The sequence below is a fragment of the Microtus oregoni genome, unplaced genomic scaffold (genome assembly GCF_018167655.1).
Source record: "Microtus oregoni isolate MIOR12 unplaced genomic scaffold, Mior012 000002F_ref0000024, whole genome shotgun sequence".
Taxonomy (NCBI): domain Eukaryota; kingdom Metazoa; phylum Chordata; class Mammalia; order Rodentia; family Cricetidae; genus Microtus; species Microtus oregoni.
This window is the reverse complement of record NW_024543061.1, coordinates 25,629,926-25,648,941: the sequence shown is the minus strand read 5'-3', so window position 1 is coordinate 25,648,941 and position 19,016 is coordinate 25,629,926. Positions and strand designations below refer to the sequence as shown.

General features: G+C 36.9%; 1 protein-coding gene across 3 annotated transcripts in view; it reads right to left on the bottom strand.

The window, feature by feature from the left end:
- Exoc6b (exocyst complex component 6B) overlaps positions 1–19,016 on the bottom strand; it is a 477,853-nt gene that overhangs the window by 300,412 nt on the left and 158,425 nt on the right. For all 3 annotated transcript variants that reach the window (XM_041645429.1, XM_041645442.1, XM_041645435.1), the window contains exon 7: positions 1,537–1,713. In XM_041645429.1, the coding sequence (XP_041501363.1) occupies positions 1,537–1,713 (177 nt within the window). The remainder of the gene's footprint in view (positions 1–1,536; positions 1,714–19,016) is intronic.

The following is a 19,016-nucleotide window of genomic DNA, read 5'->3' as shown; positions in this document are numbered from 1 at the left end:
AAAGGGTTACCTCATCTTTATACCCATGTGTGAGAGCTGAAATTAGAGTCAGCCGTAACAAGCTACCCACCCACCCCACTCTGAACCTCCACTGCATGTGGATGCTGGGAACCAAACTCAGGCTCTGCAAGAACCACAAGCACTCTTAACCACTGAAACACTTCAGCCTAACGCATCTTCCTTGATAGGGCTATATGCAGCATTCCTGTGTATTTGTGAGATAGTCCCCAAGACATTCAAACTTCAACACTAATATTTTGTAGATGACTTGGCTATTAATTTTTACATTCAGAACAGGTTAAACAGACCAACTTGATTTTTTAAGTATATAAGGAATAATAATGGTGAACCATAATGGGAACCAACAAGGAAAAGTAATGAAAACAGAACAAAAGCTAGCATTTGCTGACTACTTTTTATGTACCACATACTTATATATCTCTGAAGATTAGGAACTACTATCTTTATTTGACAGATTAAGATACTAATACAGCAAATTCCCTAAGATTACAAAGCTAAAGAGTGACATATTCTTGAGCAGTTCAGAGATGAAAGCAGAGCAAAAAAGACAAGCTGGTGTAAGAGAGGACAGCGGTGTTGAATAGAGAGTGTCCCTGGTTTTACCTAGAGAAATAATGAAAAAGAGACACACAGGCATTGAGCACAGGTTGAGTGTTCCTTGTGCATGCCATGGGCCATTTCAGAGTGGATGATAAAATAACTGTTAATACTTTTAAGTAAAATGAAACTGGACCAGGACTTGAATAGTCTGACACCAAAGTTGATATTTCCAATCACTATGCAAACAAACAAAACTTAATCTGGGTTAGGTTGGTGTTTGTATTTAGGAAATACATACGTACATGCATGCAAATATATATATATATATATGTATGCGTACATATGTGTATGTACATACACACACACACACACACACGCACAAACTACATGTTTTCTCTCAGATGTAAAACCCAGACTTTAAAACATACACAAATAGGTAAGATGAAAATTAGCAGGAGACCTGTTTGGAAAAATAAGGCACCAATGAAGGGTGTTAGGAAACAAACTAGGGTAATGAGGGGCTGAGTATGAACAATGTATAGAAAAGGTATAGAATAGACTTCTACGAAAATGCCATAAAGAATGTTATCATTTTATAGAATGAATATAAGTAAAATGAAAAGAAAAAGTAAGTAACATCTTTTGTTGCTCTTAAAACACTGTCTCAGACTCAATGGAATCCACTTACTATCTGACTCTAAATAAGGCCAACACTCGCTTTCCTTCCTTGATGGAGAGAATCGGTAAAATCTTATCAGTAGAGAATCAAAAATAATGATTTTTTCAAAAACTATTACATTTAAGATGTGAAATACCTTTGTGCGGCCTCAATTTCTTTAAGTCGGGGCTCAATTAACTTTAACGCTGCAGCTAATGTTGTAAAAGTCACAAAGCTATTATGTGAATAAGCACATTTCAGACATAAAATACTGAACTGAAAAAATACCTCATTTCCCCAACTTGAAGATTACTTACCTCTTCATCATCTTCTTCGTCTTCAACATCCAGAATTCCTGAGTCCTGTTCAGACTTTGGGCTTGTGCTCTCCATCTCTGCATCAAAGATTGTATACACATCTTTCTTAGATTTTCTCTTGCTACCTATTCTAGGCTGTTGCAAGACAATGTTATCCAGGTTTCGTTGCTGTTGGGCCTAGGATAAAAGAAAAATACAAGAAATAATGAAACAAAGAATGAAAAAAAAAACTTGACACTCCAATGAACTAATTTTGAAAAAAAAAACATTATCTTGTAGGAAAAAAAACAAGATTTTTTAATATCTAAATATTTAGACTTAAAAGTATACTAAAATGTATAATTAAACATAGTAATGCATACATGTTGTTATTTGAAACAGGGTCTTGTGCAGCCAGGCTCGCTTCAAATTTGCTATGGCACATAGGATGCCTTGAATCCTAATCCTCCCGTCTCCTCCTCCCAGGTACTGGGATTCCAGGTTTGAATCTCCAAATTCAATTTAATATACATCCCTTTGACCTGATGTTATCCTGTATTAATCTATTTTTCAACGTCAACATAGAAAAAACAAGACAATTTGGTGATATTATCATAGGCCTTTTTAAGTACTGGCTAAACAACAAATAACAACTCTACACACCCCACTTTCACTTGCATAGACAAAAATGTAGTAAAAATGCCTAGTAGTTATCTCTTACATAGATAAGGCTATACAGAAATGATAGCACAAGATGGAACAGTAACTTGGAATTAGCTGTGATAAACTTAAGTAGGGGGAAAGTTTTTAAAAAGCAGTTATTTTGATATGAAACCAGTAAAATATAATCAAGACGATGAATTATCTTAAATTGATATTTTCTGAGGAAGTATTCTGAACTTGCAAATGCAGCCTATGGAGGGGGGGGGGGCTTTAAAAAATTTCCTCTTCAGAATTAAAGTAAACCCTCAACCTAACAAAATTAAGTAAAATGACAGTATACTTTAAATAGAACCAAAGAGAAAGAGAATGTCCCATCCAGAGTTAACAATAAAACCTCTAACTCCACAGTGTAGCTACAAGTGACCTTAGCCACTCTCAGAAAATTGAAGCTGTAAGACAAAGGGTTTGCTCTAAGTCAAAACACCAATGAGCAATTAGCAGAAGCTTGGTGTAGGAGGTCGTTCTGTATTTGTGTTGCTTTCATTGGTTAATAAATAAATTGCTTTGGGCCTGGTGATAGGGCAAAACTTAGGTAGGTGGAAAAGACAGAACTGAATTCTGGGAGGAAGAAAGCAGGGTCAGAGAGAGCTGACATAGAGATGCCAGGTCAGACATGCTAAATCTTTCCCGGTAAACCATGACCCCGTGGTGATAAAGATTAATAGAAATGGGTTAAATTAAGATGTGAGAGTTAGCTACTAAGATGCTAGAGATAATGGGCCAAGCAGTAATTCAATTAATACAACTTCTGTGTGGTTATTTCGGGTGTATGCTAGCCAGGCAGCCGGGACCAAAAGCAGGCCCTCCCTCCATCAACAGAAGCTCAAAGTGCGATCTCCAAAGTTCGAACCATTCATCTTTCACTATACCAACAGCCCAAGAGAAGGGCAAATGTATTCGAAAATAAGGGTTTTGTGGCCATATCAACAGACACAAGGCATGTTGAATATCCTTGAGAGGCAGAAACAGGAGATCCCTCAAGCAATATGGATAATGAGACTGGCCAAGTCAGCAAGCTCTAGGTTCAAGTGAGACACTCAGACTCAACATATACAGTGGGGAGTAATCAATGAAGAAACCCAACACCAATACAGGGCCTCCACAGGCACATGCGAACACACTTACATATCACACACATGAAAGAAGAAAAGGAAAGAAAAAAGCTGGAAATGACTGTTCTTAAGAAACTTTGATAATTTGTTTAAACTCAGAATGTTCCAGAAACATTCCATGGAACTTTGCTTTTCTGTACCGTGCCAAGTTACAAGATTTGATCTTGTGACTTCTTAAAAATCAATAGACTATTCAATATATTCCTCCTTAATGCCAAGTAGAAATTAGTTTATGAGAAAATAAGTGTCACTAAATCTGTATGAGATTAAGGAATTCAGGGCAATCTTCAGTATTAGAAGTTAGTTAAGGCACTGGTCAAATGAAACAACTATAACAAGACAGAAAAACATGAACTATGTGGGCTAGTTTCAATCAAAACAAAATGAAAAGAATCTACATTCCAGAGATTTAAATCAATGCACAAACTTGTCTCTCTGCATATTATCCAATGACATTCTGGGTTCGCTTACATTAAATCCATGGCTTCAGTAACAAACCTAGAGCAGACACCCACAATTTATGCCTATACAAAAGAAATGCATTCATGATCTCATTAAGTACAGTATTTTTTCTATACCTCTCAATGAGACAGCCTCCTGCACTGTATCTACTGCAGACTACACACCAAGGAGCAATGACTCAGGAGGCATAAGGAATGGGGAACTCCCATGGAGTTCTATTCCAAAGAGCAGATCTTCAGTTGCAGAGTGACTACTTGCTCCCTTCTTTCTCTACCTTCTTTCAGAACACTGAAGTCAAAGCTGTCCATAAGTATGTCTTGACATCATAACCCAAGCAAATTAATGTGCTTTCACATTCAAATACTGCCAGTTTCGCAGAAGCAATCCAGAGGAGTCACATTAGATACTGACATTAAACCTGAAACTATACAAATTGAAAAAGGAAGTAACCCTAAGCAAGTAACTTTAGATTTTTCAGTAATTTTTTATTTTTCTTTGTTTTGTTTTGTTTTTGGTGTTATTATGGCTGTTGTTGACCTATGGTTTTCCTGTTGATTTGTCAGAATAAAAGGCAGTCTGTGCCAGTTACTATGTTGACGGAGTGAACTCCTAAGTACAAATCACAGGTTTTTGTGTTATATTTGAAAGTCACAGTGCTGGTTCTTGTGGTCCAAGCGTTCACAGCTTCTCCACATCTGTAAAAGCTCCATCATAGGTAACCTGCCATGTAGGAAGTAGTCCAGATGTAAACACAAAGTTTCATGTGGAACAATCACATAAATGCTCAGATATTAGCATTATAGATGTCCATTCAAATCACCATCTTTCAAAATATGAGACTAGGAGGAGGTGGTGAAGATAAAATATACATATAAATACAACACAGATCATCATGAAAATGTGGCATTCAAGTTTATAAAAAATGCTACTCAGAACCTTCAGAGCTCTTTCCTAAAATGCCAAGTAGTTTTACTAAGAACATTTATACTCAGAACTGCTGCAGCACCAACTAACAAATTTCTGAGAATTAGCCTGGGCTATGAGGAAAGGAATACAAAGCACATAGTAGCAGTGAAATGTTAGCACCAACGTATCTTTGCTTTCTTCCTGCTGATTCTTTTGGTGGGTAATATACATTTCCTTTATCATCTCATATCTATTCTTCCTTGAGAATTCCTCAACTCTTGTTCTCTCTCACTCTCTCACTTCAAGACCCAGCAGCACATCTCCAGTTTCCAATATTATTAGTATATTCTGGTATCACTTAGATTCCGACACAGTGGAACCCGTCACCTCCACCACTATCCCCACCAATGCTCCTTTACGCTGCATATGCGAATTAGAGGAGTGAAGAGCATGGAAGTACAAGTTCGAACTCCAAAACCAATTACTTACATTCCACATAATAGAAATATCACTAGTCTCTACCACTTAGGTCAGACCACATTCTAAGACACTAGGGACATTTTCACTTTTATACTCACATTATTTCTCGACCTGATAATATGACTAAATTCAACATTTTCTCCAAAACCCAAACAAATTTTTCCTATAAAAAGCCTTCTATAGCCAGGCATGATGGTGTATACCTGTGATCCCAGCATTTAGAAGATGAAAGTTAGAGGACCATAGTAAGTTCAAGGCTAAGCTAGGATACATAAGTTCCAGTCTTTAAAATAATACAAATAAAAAAAGGAGAACAAGAACAGAGAGGAGAGAGTGGAGGAGGAAGAGAGTAAGAGAGGGAAGGAGGGAAGGAAGGAAGAAAAAAGAAAGCAGTGTCCCTTATATATAACTCAAATGGTACTTTCTGTATTTCTGCTTTCAATCAAACATGTATGGAATGCGTATTAGATACTGTGTGAAGCAATTTCAATGCTGAAGAGGCAAGGGAGAAACAGTGAAGGAGTGTTAACAGAAAATTAGAAGGTCAGCTTTACAATCCAGACAAGTCTTCTAGCTACAGAGGGCAGTCAATTGTGGGGAACTAGACTAAAAGCAGGAAAAGCAACGTAGATCATTGTAACAACCCGAATGAACAACAATGATGAGAACTGAAGGATGATAGCAGCACACACAGCAGACAATTGATTTGCTGACTTGCTTGCTGAACATGAAAGGAAAAGAAATGAGAACAATTCAAAGTATTCTGGACTTAATGGCTAGATAGTGGAGCAACCTTCAGAACAGAGACCATGAAAATCATAGACTAAGCAAAGAATCACTAAGATGAAAACCATAAGCCTGCTGGACATTCAGGTGAAGATGACATGAAAACACAATTTGAAATTAAGAAATGTTTATTTTCATAGTAAGAATCGCCATTGTAGGAATCCCCAATCTAGACACGTAACATACATAGACTAAACTGAGATACAAGTTTACTACACTAATGCAGCCATTAACAAATGGAGTCTGTGTGAGAATGCGATCTGGCCCCTAAAATTAAAGATTTACTAGAAAGAGGTAGAGGTTGTACACATAGCCACAGGCATTAACTAATATGAACTGTGAACCTAAGACGTCACTATTAACACTGTCAACTGTCAGAAAGCCTACGAAGCATCCTATACACACCATTAAGTAAAAGTTTATTGTTGAATGCTAGTCCCAGCTCCCAAGACATCAATTCAGAGTTCAAAACGCAAGACTCAAAGACACCTCTGCTTACCAACACAACACTGACCTCTAGTGGTTTAGAATATACACACATGACACTTAGAAACTAATTGAAAGAAGAAGCTTTAAGCTTAGAAGCTGGAGACTTCTTATAATTACTACACAAAGGCTGAGTAATAAATGAAAATGCTTTTTAAGATTTGTGGAATAAAAGGTCTTTACTTCCAAACCTTAAAATCTACTGATTCAATAACCAAAGCGAGTTTGCTTTGCTTCTCTGCAATAATCTCATCTATGAAAAACTAACAAACAAATATACCTAAGAGTGTTAGCAAGACTAACCAAAATAGTGCATAGGAAAGACCTTAAATTGCATCAAGCTTCTTCTTCTTCTTCTTCTTCTTCTTCTTCTTCTTCTTCTTCTTCTTATTCCTCTCTCTCTCTCTCTCTCTCCCTCTCTCTCTCTCCCTCTCTCTCTGTCCCCCCCTTCCTCCTCCATAACCCCCTGAATAAACATTCAACCTCACCCTGCATAAAAAAAAAAAAGAAAAGAAAATTGCATCAAAACAAAATACCGCAGAAAATGACAGGGAACCTACATCACTGTCTACTGTGGAAGCAGAGACCTAGCAAAGTTCAGATACACAGTAACTGGAGCACCTACTTCTGATACACATTAGAACTCAAACATCAATACAAGCTTAGTAAGCACAAAGCATGTATACAGCTTTGCTACAGATCCTCTAGGCTTCATCTCGCATTTGGGCTTTATCAGCAACCTGAACTTACAAATCAAGAAGTTACGGAACATAACCACAGGAACTCAGGACACCTCCAACTTCCAACCCTGGGGCTTTTCTAACACTTAGGAAACAGCTTGGCATTTATGAAACACAACCTATATGTGAGGCAACTCTCATTCAGGAAAGAAACAGGTGTCCCCAATTTGTTGTTAGTTCCACAAAGCTTTTCACAAAGTCTCACAGATTCAGGATCCAGATACCCCTAAAACTAGTCCCTATACTGAGTCTTATGTTCTCTTTTCACTTCTAACCTTTATTCCCAATTCACTAGATCCTATTGCTGAGTGACCAATCTCACCTCAACCCCCTCATTCCTTCAAAGAAAGATAACTAAAATAACAAAAGACTGAGATGGATTTATTAGCATATTCGATGTCTATAACATAAAGGACAGGAGATACACAAAGAAACAGGAGATTCAAGATAGAAGGACTCCAGTACAACCAAAAAGAGGACTGCAGAGCAGCTGCAGGTTCTGTCTGAGAGAGTTCTCTGCTCTCTCAGTACTTCATCTAGACACTAGCTTCCTTTGGCATCTCCAATGCCATACTGAAACAAAAGAGAGAGGAAAAAAAGAACAGTTATCAAAAAAGAAAAAAAGTGTTGCAAGGTGATCACAAAAAGCTACTTTCGTGGACTATGCACAGAAGTGTGTGATCTGTGTCATATGTAAGGCCATCTTTGTAAGGATCCATCACAAAGGATGTTCATCAGTCTGAAGGAAAGTGTGGATATAATGCTTTGGCACTTTTGTCTTTATATAAAGAAAGGCGCTCACTCTGTATCTGCTTTAAATTAGTCACTAAGCATCAAACATCAGGGAAAACACTAGTGGAATAAAAAGGTAATGCAGAGAGTGGGCAACATACCTGTAGTTCGTGCATCTCATAGGGACTAAGAAAGCCCTGTCACTCAACAACAAAAAAGAATGAAAACAAAGAATTTGCATAAAAACTTCTCCAAACAAATATATAAAAGATGCTCCATTCATTACTTACGTTGAGTTAAAAGACTAGTAGAGCACACACCTAGGGTGCATCTGATGGTATTTCCAAAGAAAAGTAGATCCTGAGCTCTGCCATAAGTGGATTTATTCCTAGACCAATTCATTACATGATGGAGGTGAAAGAAGAATTGAGGGCTAGCTAGATGACCTAAGTTACTGAGGCATATTCTTGGATGCTACATATCCTATCCCAATCTCATCCTGTACTTTCTCTCTATGCTTCCTAGACACTATATTTAAAAAAAAAAAAAAAAAAAAAAAAAAAAAAAAAAAAACCTCTGTTCTTCTTCCATAAAATCCCCACAATGACAGAACTCTACAACTAAGAGCCGAAGTGAATAATTTCTGTTTTGAGTGGTTCATGTCAGGCACTATGCTGCATCAATGAGACATAACTAATGATCCAATCACTGTGGAAATAAAAATCAAAGTCATAAAGAGGCATAATCTCAAACCCAATAGCACTACCACTATACAAAATAATACAAATGACTAGTGTTGGGCAAGCAGGTGAATAAAGTGGAATCATATGTGTTGTTGGTGAGAAGGTAAACATATCCCCTATGGAAATAGCATTGCAGCTCCTCAAAATAATGAATAGCAGAAGAATGTATACAAAATAATTTATATCAGGATCACAGAGATACTTCAATAACCAAGAGAACAATATAACAGTAATATTCACTAAAGAAGAAATATGGTATATAAATTCAATACTGTTAGGCAACCTTACAGATTAAGAAAATATTCTGGCATGATACAACAGCAATTTATGGTTCAAAGGGAATGAAGAAGCAATGGGCCCAGAACTGAATACAACAAAAATATTGGCTGTAAATGTTTTAAATCTATGACTTCTGTGCTTTAACTGAAAATCAGGGGACACACAAGAACAGAAGGCTAACATACGCAGAAAGACAGGAATTCTAAGAAATAACCAAAGCAGAAAGGCTAGAGATCACAAATATCAGCACAAACAAGAATACCTTTGATGGGCTCACTAACAAACAGTACACAAGCAGAGGATAATCTCTGAGCCTGAGATGGAACAATAAAAAATTTAAAACTAAAAGCCAAACAGAAAAAAAGTATTAAAAAATACAACAGGATATCCAAGAATAAAGAATCAAAATCTGTGAAGCATCAACAAAAGCTAAACCCCATGTGAGAGAAATACCAGAGTAATTGGGACAGTAGGGGAAAGCAGGAGCAATCCAAATGACAATGACAGAGAGTTTCCGCAGGTTGATGCTCCATACCAAACAAGACTCAAGAACATAGAGGCCATGCTATACAATAAGCAATACAAAATCAAAGCCACTACATTTAGGCATATAATTAATATTTAAACTTCAAGAAAATAAAAAATAAAAAAACTTGAGGAGGAGCACAGGGCAAACAAAACACCATACCTATAGGGAACATAACTAATAATCACACTTGCTTTCTCTTTGTGGACCATGTCAGCAAGAAGAAAACCGGCTCAGTGTGTAAAGTGTACCAAGCAACTTTCTGCAGCAAACTTTAAGAGAAAACAAGTTGTTGTGAGCTTGAGGAGTCACCAGCAACTTCCTCATGTCCTCTACACTTTTGGTATCTCCTAACATAGTTACATAAAAAATGATATATCAGATCCAACACAACTTACTAGACATGGCATTAAATGAAAAAAATGATGAGAGAGAAAGCCATATTGTGACTTAAACATTCTGTTTCAAATAAAGGCTTCTGTAAGAAGTCCAATGACAAGAAGAAATTCCAAGACCACATCAAAGTGAAGAGCAATAATCCAAGCTGTCCTCTGACGAGAGGAGAATGATGAAGAAAAGCACTTTTTGACAGAGGAAGCATGTACCTTTAGTGTGGCTGACTAGAAAGTCCAGGACACACTTAAATCCTATGAATTACCTTGACGATGAAGCATGATCCTGGGATTCCAGAAAAGCTGAGGAATACGTCATTGCAATGTAAGTTGCTACTGCGACCAAAGAGGGAATTCAGCTGCATATAAGGCAACTGATAGAGAAAAGACTCTGTGTTGAAAAACAGTGATCATAGTTCAGTTTTTCACTGTATAAGCTACTGATAACAAAGCAGTACATATTATATATATATATATGGATAATATTATTTTTGTAAATTTGAGTAGAAAAGTGATGAGAATATAAAACTTATATCCATATTAATACACAGTATTTAGAGAAAGGGTTTAAAGTTATCCAACCTGCATAGAACAGAAGAAATACCAATGAGAAAACAATATGAACTTCTGTGCTGGGCTTGAGGAATGTGTTCCAGGCATCTCCTGGAACAGCTCAAGTGAAAAAGAAAGCACTGTGAAAGACAAGAATCGCAAAGCTTGACTTTGACCACATTCAAAGTCTCTATCAAATACTCAAAAATTTAAAACCAAGCTTAGGAGCACACACCTGTAATGGCAGAGATTGAGAGTCAGAGGTAGAAGGTTATTACTTCAAGGTAGGGCCTGACTACAAACATCTGTTCTAAATAAATAAAATAATATCACTCATCCATTTCATGATTTCACTCATTGAGAGTTCTGAGCACTGGCTGACACAGAACAAACATCCAAAAACTACATCACAATCCAATGTTTCCTTGTTTTATGAATAGCTTCTAATAACACTGAAAGTCTCCCTACCCAGCCATGGACAATACAAGTCTGGAAAGAAGAATATCATGACACAGAGATCAAATCTCTACTACCCCAAAATTTCTAAGCAGCCATGGAAAATCCAATATCATCTTTGTGATTTAGTTAAACTATGAAAAATGTAGCAGAATGACCAAAATTAATAAAATTTTCACAGAAATTAAAATTTTATGAATAATAGCAGACATCTAGAAAATTATCAGCGAACACCGAGGACCTATCTCTACAACCTACTCCTTGTAAAAAAAAAAAAAATACCGCATAGAAAAAGTAAAATAAGGCCAATCTGAAACACCAGGCTTTACAAATAAGGTTCAACTTATAAAAGAACATAAAAGGCTGCTGACACAAGTATCTCATAAAAATTAAAGGGGAGCCTGTAAGATTCAATCAAAATAAAGTCACTGAAATTTCCAATTTGGACTGCCTGTCAATAAATGTGATTTTTAAATGCTTTACTATTACCCAGCAAAGAAACTAGTAAAATATATTTCAAAAAGAAAACCAGTTTAACTTGCTGTTCTCTTGAGAATCAGAAGTGATTACTAACAAGCTAAAGGGCAGCCTCTGTCCACTCTGGCCTGACTGCTTACTGCACATTTTCTGTTGTGATGCTTTCTGAATACTTTTCATGAACTCAGACACAATTTTAAGACACTGATTGCAATATCCACTTGAACGGTGTCTTATTCTTTCAAAATAATGTTACAAAATGCAAGCTTTCCATTAGAAGAAAAGAACTAAGCTAATAAAATATGACAGCAAGAATGGCTTAGGGCCAGAGACCCATTTGAAACTTATAAAATCTCCCTAAGATCAGATGGACATATGTTTTCTTCTTAGTAGGTGTAAAACTATACAGTCACACAAGCTTCTGTTCCCAGTTTTAACTTAAATCCAGGTGTTGCACAATATGTACAAGGTTTCTATTCATCCTCTAACTAAAACTTAATTTTGTTATCACAGCAGGTTTCTAGACTATCAAGAATGACCAAATTTAAGTGTATACAGTAGAGGGCCTCTAAATAATTTTTACTCTAAAACTATTGTTATGTATCAAATAAAAATGGAAAATAAAAGTAGGAACAGGGAGTGTCAACTACTTATATTAACTCATAAAAAGAATAAGAAATTATGCAACATAAATATCAAGAAGTGTTAACCAATTTATTTGAAAACTCATATTTTGAAGTAGTATCAAGAAATATACTTATTATACTAACTTTGTAAAAATCAAATGTAATTTATATATCATGTGATCAAATTTCAATTAAGCATATGTGAACATAAGGAATTGTGAAGAATACCCACTTTTGGCAATGGTAGACACATAATTCAGATGTAAAAAATGAACAAAATATTAAAGGCATCAGACATAGCTAAAAAATGGTGAAAACAAATCAGGATAGGTTCCAAATTATTGCAGCATGAGCAAAACAGGTCAATGTTGGTAGCTTGTTTTTTCTTTTTCTTTTCCTTTCTTTTTCTTTTGGTAGCTCTTATTTGCCAACATAAGACATGGCTAAATGTCTCTTCTGAGAGCAATAAAAGACTAAAGACCAGGAAAAAGTCAAATTCATACAAAGAGGAATCGCCTTGGTAAATCCCTGATTTGGGGTCAGAAGTATGAACAACTGCAACCTCTGAAAAGGGAAGAGCAGGGTTAGACTGAATCATCAAGGATTCATACTATGCCAAGGTCAGGTTAAGTTGATCACGAAGCCCTAGCACCCCTCAGTATTCTAGTGTTGTATCAAATCTAAGAAAAATAAACATGAGAGCTGGAAATGCATCTCAGTAGTATAGAATGAAAGTAGCATGTGTGAGAACCTACGTTCAATTTCCAGAGCAGCAAAAACATATATTTAAAATGCTATTTTTCCAAGAACATACAACATCATCTTAGTTTTTTAAAGGATGCTAAATGCTTTTTCCGCATCTAATGAAATGATCATATGTTTTTTCCTTCAGTTTATTTACATGATGGATTACATTGATAGATGTTTGTTTGTTGAACCAGACTTGCCTCTCTGGGATGAAGCCTACTTGATCGTAATGTATAATTTTTGGATGTGTTCTTGGATTCAATTTGCCAGTATTTTATTGAGAAGTTTTGCATCTATGTTCATGAGTGAGATTGGTCTGTAATTCTCTTTCTTGGTTAAGTCTTTGTGTGGTTTTGGTATCAGGGTGACTGTAGCTTCATAAAAGGAGTTTGGCAATGACTCTTCTGTTTCTATTTTGTGAAATACATTAAGGAGTATAGGTATTAGCTCTAAACACAATTTTGAAATGCCATTATGATTTTAAAAAAAAACTACCCATTTGATCATTGTCTCCAGCAGCCAGCACAAAATTTTTACATCCCTTATAACCTCCTGAATGATAAAGGCAGCAACACTGACTTTTACCCCTAGTTCCCGGCACAACATGACTTAAAATCCCTTGAGTTAATAAACCAGCTGCTATGGCACACCCCTCTAATTACAGCACTTGGGAAGTTGACACACTTGAACAAGAGTTCAAGGCTAACCTTAATATGACCAAGAAAAACTTAAGGCTAGCCTACACTATACTGCAAAACCACCTCTCAAAAACTTAAAAATAGGAGCTGGAGAGGTGATTCCATGGATAGGAAAGGTTGCTATGAAGCATGAGGATCTGAATCCCAGAAAAAATTCTCCAGAGACTGACAAACTCATTTTTAAATTTATAGAGACGCAAAGTGTATTAAAGAGACAAAACAAACTTGCATAACAACAAAGTGGGAGAGTCTACACAACTTGGTTTTGAAACTCACTGTACAAGTACAAGAAAACCATATACTATGTGCTGGTATAGCAAACAGATGTGTAGACAAAAAAAGGAAAACAGTACAGAGGAAGAACTAACACATCCAGCCAAGAGGTGGTTTAGAGATTTCCAAAATTAAAGATAATAACTTTACACAAGAGATCTCTGACAGATACCACATAAAAAAAGTAATCAAGACTGGTGACATAGGTCAATATTGTGTAGCCTTGACAGGATGTACTGAGACACATTAGTCTATGTCCATTATAATCATGTAGAACTTCAATCCACTTTGAAATGAGCTTCACACAAAAACAAACTAGGAGTTCTCAAAAACAATGGACTGGGATCTAGGTCATAGAAGAAAAGAAAGACAAAGGGATAGACTCAAACTGGAGAGGCCTACAGAGATATGACAGCTACACCACTGAGCCCTCAACTGGATCTTGGAACATAAGAAAGGTGTTAGTGGAAGTCTGAGGAAATCTAGTTAAGTTCTAGAATTAGTTAACAAATTTCTATAAAGATTAAGCTCCTAGCTTATATAAATGCAAATGTTCCAAGGTTAATGAAGAGGGAAAGAAGGATGGAATACAACTACACTATTTTTTGTGACTCTCATGCAGTCTGAAAATTATGACCAGCTCTTTTTCATAGCACCACCTAGGTGGTTGGCTAGGTCAAGGTGAAGCTGTGTATCTACTTCCTAACCACTGGCTATCAAAAACACTTTGACATGGATGATGAACACAAGCTTCCCACTTTCTATAAGAAACACATGGCAACAGAACTAGTTGCTGATGCTCTGGTAGAGAGTGGAAGGGTTATGCTGTCTGACTCAGTGGTGGGAATGGCAAACAAGGTTTTCCCATGAATTGAGGTGTTTTGAGAACCATGGCAGAGTGCACCTGCTGATAAGTAAGGGGTATTCTTTTTTTTATTACAACATTGTTTGGACAATGGCTTAGACGTATTCCAGGCCAGCTCATACATCTTAAATTAGCCTATTTCTATTCATCTATGTATCACCATGAGGCTGTGGCTTACCTTAAAGATGTAGTGGCCTGAGGGGCCACTAGCAGTGGCACCAGGATTTATCCCTACTGCATGTACTGGCTATTTTCGGATCCTATTTGGATGTATACCTTGCTCTGCCTAGATATAGTAGGGAGGGCCTTGAACCTTCCACAAAGTAATGTGCCTTACCTTCTCTGTGGATTAGATGGGGGTGAGGTGGAACGGTGTGTGAAGGAAATGGGAGGAAGAGAGGGAGTGGAAACTTGGATTGGTATTTTTTATTAAAAAAAATCTAATAATTAAAAAAAAAAAGATGTTCTGGCATTTTTCTCCTTCAGCAGTTACATGGCATCTCCTCAACTCCACATAATCACTCTCTGTGTATCTCTGTTTGGACTTCCCACCTAGCTTTATTCTGTTAGTTCATTTGCCAAAACAGCTTTATTTATCAACCAATAAAGGCAAAAAATATACAGAAGTACATCCCACATCAAACATTTGGTCCTTTAAAGATATTAACAAGATTGTAAATTTTTAAACTAAAAATAACTAAAAGGAAGCAATCAGAGAGGCAATCTAGTAAAATTAGAGCTGGAGAGTGAGGCATTACAATAAACACTGAGGAAATTTGGAGGCTCATAAGGACATGCATTTCTATTTTATATCCCATTAAATTGGAAATATAAAAAAATGAATGGATTTCTAGATGGATATACATACTAAAGTAAAGTCAAGATGAAGTAAATAATTTAAAAAGACACATAACAACCAACATAGAAGCAACTATTTAAAATGTCCTGCATGTAAAATCCCAGAACTAGATAGATTCAGTATGCAACCTCTAGCCCTCTAAAGAAGGACTAACACCAATTCTTCTCAAATTAGTCCATAAAACAGAAAGGATATTTCCAGATTATTTTTAGGAAGCCAGTAGTACCCAATACCAATGTCACACTAAGACCAGAGAAAATGGATTTATGTGCTAAACTTTCTATATAAACTTATTAATATTCAATAAAACCCAACCACCTGAATCCTATAACACATCTACAGGGTCACCCAATCCTGATGTAGTTGTCTTCATTTCTGAGATACAGAGCTAGAGCATATGCCTAAATCAATAAATGTAACCAACTACACAGGCTTAATGACAGAAACCATACTATCATTAAATTGAATGCAGGAAATGCCTTTAACAAAATCTCACACTGCTTGTGATTTAAAAAAAAATCCTGGAGAATCTAAGGATACAGGAAACACAGATTAATAATAGACTAGAAACAACGTGCAACAAGCCCCGAGCCAACACATTCACAGGAATAAAAACTCACGTGCAGGTCTTAGAAGCTTTCTGTAAACCATGGGGACTGGCATTGCAGTGTCAGTCTTCATTGGCTTATGAGAGTGCAGTTCCCATGAACCTCTTCCTGCTGCTTTAAATATTCCACAAACAGTACAGACTTCTCTACTGTGAACATTTGTTACGAACACAAGACGTATGGAGTACCATAAATGACATGCAAGCAAAGTTTCAATTTCAGATCTTCCAGTACCATTGTGGTTTCCATGATGTTTTATGAGAGCACAGACTTAGATAACCTCATCTGCAGCATGCTGAGTGCTATGGTTCTAGCCATGCTTCCGATGAGATGGATGGCAATAAGTGAAGAAGTTCTGTGCCTCAGCCAAATAGCTAGAAGAATCTGGAAACTTATCAGTCTAAAGAAGATGATGTTCACCAATGTGTTGTCAGAAAGTCCATAAACAAAGACGGTAAGAAGCCTGGGACAAAAGCACCCAAGATTCAGCATCTGTTACACACAAACACCAATGCTCTAAAGAAATAATGCACTAAGAACAACAAGGAGAAGGCTGCAGAGTATGTCAAACCTTCGGCCAAGAAAATGATGGAAGCCAAAGAAAAATGCCAGAACAAAATACAAAAAGATGTGGGTTATCCTCATTGAGAGCATCTAAATCTGATAACAGCTAAAACTAAGAAGAACAAATAAATGATCAAACCTTGAAAACAATAAAATAATGTCCAAAAACAACTCAAAAAACAATGAAAGACCAGCAATCCATAAAAATAATTATATTGTTACACTATATTAATGACAGAACTACAAAATTATATACAATAAACAACTAAAAAGCTAAACATCCACTCACCATATGGCCAGTAAGAAGACTTTCACTTATTTACTAAGCCAGTTACCCACACAAATACTTAAAAATACATACAAATGATTTTGTGCAAAATGGAAAAAACTAAATATTTATCAACCACTAAATAGATTAAGAAATCATGGGGAAACTACAAAATGGGCTATATCTAGCAAGAGGATGGAAAATGGCTAGATTCATGCAGAAAGAAGGACGTCAGGCAGGTGACACATGTGAGAGGGACTCTCAAGAAAGGTAAGCCCAGCCAGGCGGTGGTGGCGCACACCTTTAATCCCAGCACTCGGGAGGCAGAGGCAGGAGGATCTCTGTGAGTTCGAGACCAGCCTGGTCTACAAGAGCTAGTTCCAGGACAGGCTCCAAAACCACAGAGAAACCCTGTCTTGAAAAACCAAAAAAGAAAAGAAAGAAAGGTAAGCCCATGGAGATAGGAAGCATATCTGTGGTAGCCACAGGCCAGATATCATGTTGATGCTTAAAAACTTCCAGACCAAGTTTACATTCCCACCAGCAATGGATAGGGGTACCCTTTACTCCACATCCTCTCCAGCAAAGGCTATCGTTGGTGTTTTTGATTTTAGCCATTCTGACAGGTATAAGATGATATCTCAAAGTTGTTTTGGTTTGCATTTCCCTGATCGCTAAGGAGGTTGAGCATGACCTTAAGTATCTTTTGGCCATTTGAACTTCTTCTGTTGAGAATTCTCTGTTCAGTTCAGTGCCCCATTTTTTAATTGGGTTAATTAGCATTTTAAAGTCTAGTTTCTTGAGTTCTTTATATATTTTGGAGATCAGACCTTTGTCTGTTGCGGGGTTGGTGAAGATCTTCTCCCAGTCAGTGGATTGCCTTTTTGTCTTAGTGACAGTGTCCTTTGCTTTACAGAAGCTTCTCAGTTTCAGGAGGTCCCATTTATTCAATGTTGCCCTTAATGTTTGTGCTGCTGGGGTTATATGTAGAAAGTGGTCTGCTGTGCCCATATGTTGTAGAGTACATCCCACTTTCTCTTCTATCAGGTTCAGTGTGTTCAGACGGATATTGATGTCTTCAATCCATTTGGACTTGAGTTTTGTACATGGTGATAGATATGGATCTATTTTCATTCTTCTACAGGTTGACAACCAGTTCTACCAGCACCATTTGTTGAAGATGCTCTCTTTCTTTCATTGTATACTTTTAGCTCCTAAAAAAATCAAAAATCAGGTGTTCATAGGTTTGTGGGTTAAAATCCGGGTCTTCTACTCGATTCCATTGATCGACTTCTCTGTTGTTATGCCAATACCAAGCTGTTTTCAATACAGAAGCTCTGTAATAGAGTTTGAAGTCAGGGATGGTAATGCCTCCAGACGTTCCTTTATTGCATAAGATTGTTTTGGCTATCCTGGGTTTTTTGTTTTTCCATATAAAGTTGATTACTGTCCTCTCAAGGTCTGTGAAGAATTTTGATGGGATTTTGATGGGGATTGCATTGAATCTATAGATTGCTTTTGGGAGAATTGGCAGTTTCTCAGGAAATTTGGGATCAACCTACCCCAGGACCCAACAATACCACTCTTGGGAATATACCGAAGAGATGCTCTATCATACTACAAAAGTATTTGTTCAACTATGTTCATAGCAGCATTATTTGTAATAGCCAGAACCTGGAAACAACCTAGATGCCCTTCCACGGAAGAATGGATGAAGTACATATTATACATATTAGAGTACTACTCGGCGGTAAAAAGCAATGACTTCTTGAATTTTGCATGCAAATGGATGGAAATAGAAAACACTATCCTGAGTGAGGTAAGCCAAACCCAAAAAGATGAACATGGGATGTCCTCACTCATAATTGGTTTTTAGCCATAAATATAGGAGATTGAGCCTATAATTCACGATCCTAGAGAAGCTAAATAAGAAGGTGAACCCAAAGAAAAACATTTAGTTATCCTCCTGGATATTTTAAGTAGTCATGATTTCTGGGCAAAATTTGGGAACTTGGGGGTGGAGTGGGATGGGGGAAAGGAGAGATGGGGAGAGAAAAGTGAGAAGGGGAAGATAGGGAGAACTTGGGGGAATGGGATGGTTGGGATAATGGAAGGATGGATATGGGTGCAGGGAAGTATAT